Here is a 9,331-nt window from a genome sequence, read left to right on the forward strand (position 1 = left end):
TGGAAAGTAGCTCGTCCACAGAAGGACTGGTAGCTCCCCTTACGATAAGGGTTCAGATCGCGCGAACAGGTGTGAAATGTGTGTGTTTAGTTAGTTTGTTTGTTTGCTTGTTTTAATCAATTTTAAATCATGCTTTTTATTTGTTTTTGTTTCTAATGTCTCTGTAAAGCACTTTGAATCACCTTGTTGTTGAATTGTGCTATACAAATAAATTTGCCTTGCCTTGCCTAGTGTGTTTGTGATCACTGCCATGCTGAGAAATAAAGCTGTCATCAATCACACGCTTAGATAGCATTGCATGTTGAATCAAAAGTCTGAGAATACCAATTCTGACAAGATCACCAACACCACTGGTCAATGGCTGTTCACGTTCACTGTTGTACCTCTCTCATTAAAGAGAGGCCCTGAAGGGCCAGATGCATCTCTCAGGTCCTGTGTTGGATGTTTGCTGGATTTTTTCCTACTTCTTAACAGTTTGTGTGTTTTTGTGAGCACTTGCTAGTAACACATTGCCTAAAGATAATATTTGAAATGGATTCTTTGATAAGTTGTCTGGTAAGTGTCAACACTGATTCATTGGTTGAGTTCGAATGACTCATCATTAAGTGACTTAACAAACAAGCAAGACCATTTCAAAAAAGTCTGGCTAAAGACTTTTGCACAGATCTGTGTAACTCATGATAAATTATAATGGGCCATACTAATGTCCTTTGGCACAACCCCAAACTCATGAACACATGCCTTTACCAAGTTACTGCAACATAAGTATAAAAAATAAGAGACAACAACTTTTTTGGATACGTTAGCTACACAGTACGAAGCAGCCTACGTTCTAAAATAAAGTAAAATAAATACAAAAATCTCAGAAATCATGCTTTCATGTACTTCTCCTATAATGTGACATTCGCAGCGTTTTATTTTGCCTACATGATCGCTGTACTTCCGCCGTGTAACTAGCTCTCTGTGGCTAACTTGGCGCATTGCACTGTTGAAAGCGGGCGAAGCAGGGCTGTCGAGCCCCCTCCCTTCTACCTCCTTCCACTCCTCCTCCTCCCTTCCCTGCCCCGCTCCCAACATCAGCACCAGCGCTTTATGGACGAGAGCCAATGGCGAGTTGTGCTGCTATGCAGAATTTGCTGTTGTGGCATGTTTGGGCAGCAGTTCAGTGACACAATTCACCATAAATCAAATCTTTATAAATCAAAGTTTGCGAACAGATTTAGATACATATATTATTTATTTATTTGGAAAATACGCTGTTAGATGTGTGAAGAGGATCCTCTTGAGATAGACAGCATCCGGTTTCTAATGGGCTCTCTATTAAACCACCATGTTATTCTACTTGTTTACTTGCGTTAAACCAGGCAAACCTCCCGAAAAACAAATGCATAAAGGGGGTGATAATGGCCTGTGTTGAATGTCATGTGTGTGTGTGTGTGTGTTTCTTAATACATTTCTATTGATTTTCATCATCATTTGATGGTGCATTAGCATTCAGCGGTGACCTGTTATAGGGATGCTGGGTGGAAAGCACTGATAAACGGGGATTCCCTGAATTAAACCCAGCTCTCAGTATGATGTCATGCTATTGAGCTAGTATATTATCTCAGTGTACACACAGAGGCACGTCTGCTTTCAGTGTATTTTCTTCTTAAAGAATTTACTTAAAATCAGTTGTGTCGTTCACGAGCGTTTCTCTCCTGTTCAGTTTATGTTCAGCTTACAGCACATTTGTAAATATATGAAGGGACTAAGGAGTAGTTTTCAGTGCCCACACTCCTGTGACAGATGTGAATGCTGCTGAGACAGAGTAATTTTCCCATCAGGGATCAGGTTGCTGCAGAGGTATAGCTACAGTTAGAGCTCCATCTTGTGGACGTTCAGCGTTTCTGCAAGACTAAGAAAGTAATTTCTCAGTTTTTGACAGGACGACTTGATAATATTTAAAATTTTCCACAACATTCACACAACTCAGGTCATTGCCTCTTAGTTAAATTACTGGCACATTCATAATGAGCGTCTGGTCCCGAATCGAGTCAGTTAATGGAAAAATAAGTTCGATGAGTCAACAACGTCGCAAACCGGAACAGTAGTTTTAAAAATATTTTAATTTGTGGAAAATAAATGTACTCCCTTTCTTTGTGGCCTTTAAAAACTAAGATAACCACAACCGTGTCTCCATAGTATAGAGCAAATGCCAAGTTATTATAACCAGCAAATGGTTGGAATATAAATGACAGGAAAATGGTTAAAAAACAACCAGGTTAGTCCAAAGGTCACAAATTATAACCAAAGTTTTTCCGTTTTGCTGGAAGATGTCTCTTCCTTCCCAGGCTTTATGCTAAATGGCTTCTGGCTTCAGGGATATACAGTTTGGTCCACAAGGTTTTGTAATTTTGTACACCAACACAATGGAGTTTAAATCAAATAATCAAGATATGACTAAAGTACAGACTTTCAGACTTTAATCTGACTTATAGCATTTGGGTACATATTTTGGCCATGCTTAATAATGGAGTCAAAATACAAACAAATATTAATTACAATTTAATCATAATGCACATCCACAACATATAAACCACAATAAGTCAGGTTTTAACAATGAAAAGTTCTTCGTTTCATTTTTACACACGTTGTCAGCTATAATTTGGAGTTTGATACAACCTTGCAGTTTATAAGATGGATCATTTTATCAGATACTCTCATGTAGGTGAGTATCCTGTGCAGAGGTTTGATATTTAACAGCTGAATTCTTCTTTAGTCGATCAGCTCTCAGTCTCATCAGGTCAAAACATGCCTTTGTATTTGAGCTTGTCTTCTTTGTTCTTCTCTTCCATACGCATGTTAAGTATGGCCAGTTCCTTCTTAACAGCCTTTTTCATGCCCGGGTTCAGGTCCAGGACCCTGCTGAAATCCTGCCGGGCCTCCGCCTCGTTCCACACCTCCACGTGGGCCTTCCCTCGCAGGTAGTAGGCCTTAACTATGCCTGCAGGACAAATATAAGCTTGTTTGTTTATGCATTTGCAAGCAGGCAGTCATGCGATAGAAATATGCAGCTCTGCAGTGAGAGAAGACATAACTGACATAACCGTTTAGGTCTATGAATGATAAAAACACGCACAGGCACCAGGATCAGACTTTAACGGGACTATGCAACCTGCAATTACAAGCGTCATAAAAAAATTCACACGCTCATTCTCACAGTATGAAAACATGCCCGGCATATAAAAAAGCCTGAATAAACTGTAAACCATGTGACAGTCTTTCACAACTGGCTGGAAAGTGTGATAATACTCTTGGCAGAGAATTCTCCCCCTGCTTTAAGATCCCTCGCTTGCTCGAGTTAAAAAGCTTGTGATGAGTGACAAACCTGGGTGCTGATTGATAATGTCGGTTGTGTGCTCAATGACCTCGTAGTACTCCTCCATGCGGAGCAAACATTGGCAGTAGTTAAGTGTTAAAGTGTTGGCCATCTTCTCCAGCTTCATCCATGGGACATCCCATGCTTTCTCCTGATATGGGAGGAAGAGGTTCAAAGTCATGCCTATATATAATGGCAAATCAGTGCTTTGTAAAGGAATTTCTGCCTTGGATCAATTTTTTCAAGTATTAACCTTGGTCTGAACATTTTTAATGCAGATGATGGCCTCCTTGTATTTCTGTGTGGCTTCTTGGTAACGTCCCTGTTTGTAGAGTTTGTTTCCCTGGCCGTGCAGCACAGGAACGGCCTTCAGCCTCTCCTCATCACTCAGAGCCCACGTCTCCCTGTCGTACTCTCTGGGCTGCTGCACCTGTCAGCCACACATGCACATACACGGACTTCAGTTTTCCATCAATTATACTACAGAGCCGGGATGTCAAACATAAGGCCTGAGGGCCAAAATAGACCTGGCAAAGGCTCCAATCCCGGCTACCAGAACTTGTTCCCTAATTTTAAATATTTATTTCTCACAACTCACAAGAGTCATACTGACAGATTTCTTTCATTTACTACAGCAGTGTTTCTTTGTTATGCAGAAAAACTGAGATATACTTTGAAATCTTTTTCTAATACTCAGACATCTCAGGGATTAAGTGTGAAATGAAACTTCTTTATACTGACAGCCCATTTATGATTAAAGTGTACAGTGAGTTTGACATCCCCGTCTAGATATGCTAAACCCCTTTAATGCAAATATATTCCTAATTTAAAAAGCATTTATTTGGTAGGCGAGCTTGCAGGTTGTCTTTCTTCTTTCTCACCTTGAGCAGCTCCAGGACGAAGTAGAGCGGCTTCGGTTCCTTCATCAGCTCATCCAGGTCTTCATAGCCAAGGCTGTGGTAGGCAAACATGTTGGCCATGCCGCATGTATGGATGTGCCAGTCGACTGGGTCTTTGCCCTCAGCGATGCGTCGCATGCTTTTGGACACCAGTGGATAGACACCAGTGTGCTGGAAAGGAGGATCACAAGGTGATACAAGACTTAAAGTGACTGAGGTGGATCACGAAACAGTCCATGACTTTTAGTCTGTGCCTCATGAGTTTGGTGTCTTTGAAATGGCTGTCTGTTAAATATTTATATGTTTTATGGCGATATGGCATCACTCAGCAACTAAAAAAACACTGTTATCGTGCTGACTGAACATTGCTCATTCATTACATAATTTACACCAAATGAACAGGTTTAAAGATGCTTAGAAGCTGAACTGTGATCACACTGATATTAATTGTGACACTATTAATTCTGCTCTAATAATCCAGCACAGAGATATAATTTTATTGCTTGAAAAGTAACAGGACAACCCTTTGCAACATTCCATACATATTACTTTTAATTGTTTCCCTATTGATCTGTCCAGGGTGTGCCCCGCCTCTCGCCCTGTGGTAGCTGGAATGAGCTCCAGGATGTTTGCCTATTTAATGTGTGTTTCTGTTTTAAATCTTGCCTGTTTTAAGCTGACACTTAAACACAAAGAATTTCATTATGTGACTGCATAATTACAATAAAGAATCTTGAAGCTTTGCACTAAACATTTTACATTGAGTTACTCAGCATTCCCTGGAGCTTGTTTTCTTAACAAGTTATGTTTGCCCTCTGCTGGGTGAAGAGTGGCAGCGCACGACACAGCCAGTGGAGCAGGCTATGTCGTGCAGACGTGTTGTTCGGAGTGAATAAAAGCTCTAAGCCCCATCAAATCTAATCAGAGTGGAGGGGAGTCAGTAGTGCTGATTCAGCAGGAGTCAGAGCCGATTAGGGAAAAGTGAGGCTGCTGCGGATTAATGACAGTATGCCTCGATCCATCTGTCTCTTACACACACACACACACACACACACACACACACACACACACACACACACACACACACACACACACACACACACACACACACACACACACACACACACGCTAGCATAAAAAGTTAAAAAGTTATGGATTACATAACATGTGACAACATATTCTGAGGTAGCATGTCTATATTATAAAGCCTGTTGCAGGGATCGATCTGTTTATCTGTTAGTTTTTATCTGTCTTTGTTTATCTGTATGAGATGACAATTATTCATAAAAACAATCATATATTCAGTGAATTAAAAGTAAAACTTTAGCCGGTACCCGACTTGTTATTATTGCTGCATGAATGTTTGTTTAAAACCACAAAATGATGATTTAGTTTTTCTTCTAACCCAAAAGTTATGAAGACTTGTGTGTCCCATATATACCTTAACCTTCAACTTCTATATCTGGAACACATCTCATCCTGTGTTAGTTTGTTTCCTTGTTATTTAAAGCATTGTTTATAACTCACACATCTGCAGCATGATGTCATTCTGTCTGCACGGACACACTTTTCAGACTAAGTTTGGATCAACAGGATGTAATCCACTTTGAGTTAGACGAGTGAGAAAATTAGGGAGCGTGCAATCAAATAAATACAAAACCAAAGCTTTTATTAGCACTTACAACGGTGTCACACCAGAACTCCGCCACTTCACCGATCCTCATAGAGGACAACAGGGTCTCCCAGATGTCCAGCTTAAACATGTTGCCAATCACTATCTCCATGGGTGTTCCAACCGCTTTGCTGTCATCTATCACCGTGCGCTCGTCGTCACACAGCTGCGTGCGGAAGTGGAAGGTCACCTGGATAAATAGTAAGGAGAAAAAGGCCCATGCTGTGTGAATCTGCTACATACAGTAGAGTCGCCTGTTATTTTTTCATATTTGCTAGGAAAATAGGAAATAGTTAAGTGTTTTATTGAAAACGTAATGGAAAAACACAATATAGAAGGTTTGTACAAAAATGAAACCACTGTCAATCAAATGCTTTCCTGATGGTGCTGCATGATGGATCAAAATCTGCCTGAACTCATCTGCATTCATAATTTCACCAATTTTAACAAGATCCCCAACACCCTTAAACCACTAAAGAGCCTCTGTGTTCTCCTGAGCTGAACCAAAAATGTCAAATTTGAATTCATCACTCCATCAAACCTGTTGGACCTGATTTTCAGTCCAGTTCTTGTGCAGTTTTGCACCCCTCAGCCTTTTCCCCACCTCTTTCCTTTCTATAAGAATAGCTTATTAACAGCCACCCTTCCACTGATTTCAGATGAGGCTTCAGATTTTCTCCTATTCTTAAAGACTGTTTATGTTATCCGGTGTCTTTAAAGTCTTTCAGGGACACATTGTATACCACGAGGAGATATACCAAGTTTTCAGCTAACAGCTCTTTGGCAATCACCTGTTGGTGCAAAAATAAAATTTTATGTCTGTCAAACTGTGTTATCTTTGGCATTTTCCATAGATTCAACAAAAGAAATGGGAACAAATCATTTGCTTTTGCATCCGGCTGCTGGTAAAAAAGTGCCTAAAGACACAATTTAAAATAGTCTCTTTGCTACGTTGACTGTTGTGTGTAGCCACAACACTGGTTGATCTCTTGACTTAGGTGCCTTTTTATATGATGAGGACTGGGCTGAAAATGTAAAAGCAGCCGATGTCCAAAGGAACAGTTTTAAAAGAGCTTCAGAAAGCTTCAAGACCACTTTAAAAATGACAAAAAAGTCTGACTCCTTGGAAGCAAAAGATAAAGAAATTAAGGTTGACTCAAGATTTGCGACAGACTGGCGACCTGTCCAGGGTGTACCCCGCCTTTCGCCCTATGACAGCTGGGATAGGCTCCAGCGCCCCCCGCGACCCTGAAAAGGATAAGTGGAAGCGAATGGATGGATCAAGATTTTTACACAGTACTCTACAGAATGGACAAACTGGAGAAAATGATGGCAGTACCTCCCCAAACAGGTTAGTTTACATAACATAGCGATAGCATGAGTGTAAATACCAGAAGAATAAAGTGGAAGAGGAAGTGCAAACGTATTCAAACCTCAGTGATGGGAAAAGATATTATGGTGAAATATGGGTCTGAATAACAGTGAAATTTGAGCATCTCAGCAAAAATGTTACGTCACGAGCTTCACACAGCTCAGTTACTCAACAAAGGAGACAGACAGGAGGAAGGTCACACATGCCAAGGTTGTCTGGTTCTGTAATATCCAAGGAATGGAAACCTTTTAAAAGAACTGTGTGCAAGCTGTAGTAACAAAGAAAAACCAGTTCTTTAATGCGCAGCACCAGTAAAATTCATCAATGAGTTCATGACCCTTGTGAAAGGCTTCAGTGGCACATGAGAAACGAGTAGTAAACATTATTAGGAAAACACAAGAACAGGGTATGAGACAGTCAGTTAGCCTCGATCAGTAGTGACACATAATGTAACTGAGATAAGGAGAACTTCATACGTCTTTAACGTCCAAGCCATTTTTTCAAATTCAGTTCTCATTTGAAGAATGTTCTTATAATTTATATTGTCATAAAATAAAATTAAAATCTCATTAAAATGTTATAAACCGCTACATCTTCTATCGACCTCTACTGGCAATAACTTGGGAACTACAGTAACTTGAGCATGCTCATCCCTCTTTGCCCCTCCTGCGGCAAATTATTAAATAATAAGCACACAGTATGGAGATAAAATCCACAAATATTTAAAAAGCTAAATATATGAACTTCTGTACTCTGTTGTTCAACTTTCTGAACTGTGTTCCCTTATTGTTAATTTTGTGTATATTAAAATACTACTTCAAGGAAGTGCAACACACAGTTAGCTCCTGAGCTCATTGTGCAGACAGTCATTCTGTTCCTTTGTAATTAAAAAAAGGTACATCTGCTCTGCTTAAAATCAAAATTAGCCACAGACAACAGTGTTATAACACAGAGTCGCTGCCTTTCTTCTTCTGCATGGTCTTGTGATGCTGATGACATTATGATAATTAAGTGCACATATTAAAACTGCAGTTTTAGTATGAGTTATATTTCTCGCTTTGTGAGTTATAGTTTTAATTTAACCTATCACATGAAAAATGGTCAAATACGATTAATTTTGGGCTCCGGAGACAATATGAAGTCAAATGTTTTTTTATGCCTATCCGTGGTAGAATAATCCAAAAGTTTAAATGAAGTCGGCCTACAGTACCTTCACTCCTGTGACAAACTTTGGAATGTCTCCACTCCCTCCATGCAGGATGGTTTTCTTAATTCCTTCTGATCCCAGCAGGAGTGCGTCTTTCATATCCGACATCTTTACCTCACCTTAAATTACAAAGCATATATCTCACACAGAGGTTTGTGTCTGTGTTGTGATGGGTACAATATATGTAAAAGCTTGTTGATGATTTGGCGGTATCGATTGTGGTGGATTAGTTTAGGCAGAGATAATGAGATTAGAAACTTCTCCTCCTCTCCTTATGTCCCATCATCCCTCTGTAGCACTCATCCCCAGCACTTTCTCTAAACACAAAGAGGACGATAACAAATGAAACAACAATCCAGGACTAGATTTAATTGGGATGGATTTAAGTTTCTTTAGATTTAATGTCAACATTTGCCTGGATGAAAAGTCCTAATGTGCATGTTTGTGTGTGTGTTTGTGCTAGAGATAAAACATGAAAAGAAAACTCTGTACAGGTCTACAAGAGCAAAACTGGAATGGTTTCCATTCCAGAGGAAATTTCCAGGATTTATGTGGATGTGGTGATCCAAACAATGCAGAGAATACTGAGAAATGGTGGAGCAGACAATTACTCTATGGACTCCTTGACCTTGTCTATGAAACATCTGTCTCCCATCTGTGCAGTGCCTGTGTGCATGTGTGCGGGTGTGTTATCCAAGTGCCCCGTACTGTTTGCTAACAAAGTCTGCAAGCAGTTTGAGGGGGCAATTATTCCCAAGCATTACCCAGTGTTAATGTCTTATTCCATACTAATGGCACAAATAGAAAACCCAATAACTGC

General features: G+C 40.0%; 1 protein-coding gene across 1 annotated transcript; it reads right to left on the reverse strand.

Moving 5' to 3' along the window:
* Positions 1-2,443: 2,443 nt before the first annotated feature.
* On the reverse strand, positions 2,444-9,037 carry aipl1 (aryl hydrocarbon receptor interacting protein-like 1). Its single transcript, XM_026193681.1, has 6 exons — positions 8,515-9,037; positions 5,943-6,122; positions 4,243-4,431; positions 3,615-3,791; positions 3,371-3,512; positions 2,444-2,986 (listed from the first exon to the last, which is right to left on the reverse strand). Exons 1-6 carry the CDS (start codon positions 8,617-8,619, stop codon positions 2,787-2,789), a joined length of 993 nt encoding a protein of 330 aa, XP_026049466.1. The 5' UTR covers positions 8,620-9,037; the 3' UTR covers positions 2,444-2,786.
* Between the last annotated feature and the right edge of the window lie 294 nt (positions 9,038-9,331).

This window comes from Astatotilapia calliptera, chromosome 14, assembly GCF_900246225.1.
Source record: "Astatotilapia calliptera chromosome 14, fAstCal1.2, whole genome shotgun sequence".
Lineage (NCBI taxonomy): Eukaryota > Metazoa > Chordata > Actinopteri > Cichliformes > Cichlidae > Astatotilapia > Astatotilapia calliptera.

Excerpts from the sequence above, each read along its gene's own strand:
- aipl1 (XM_026193681.1), bottom strand. The coding sequence starts at position 8,619 with ATGTCGGATATGAAAGACGCACTCCTGCTGGGATCAGAAGGAATTAAG. Across the intron at positions 6,123-8,514 it reads AGTTTGTCACAGGAGTGAAG|GTGACCTTCCACTTCCGCAC; the intron begins GTACTGTAGGCC and ends CTATTTATCCAG. Across the intron at positions 4,432-5,942 it reads AGTTCTGGTGTGACACCGTT|CACACTGGTGTCTATCCACT; the intron begins GTAAGTGCTAAT and ends CCTCCTTTCCAG.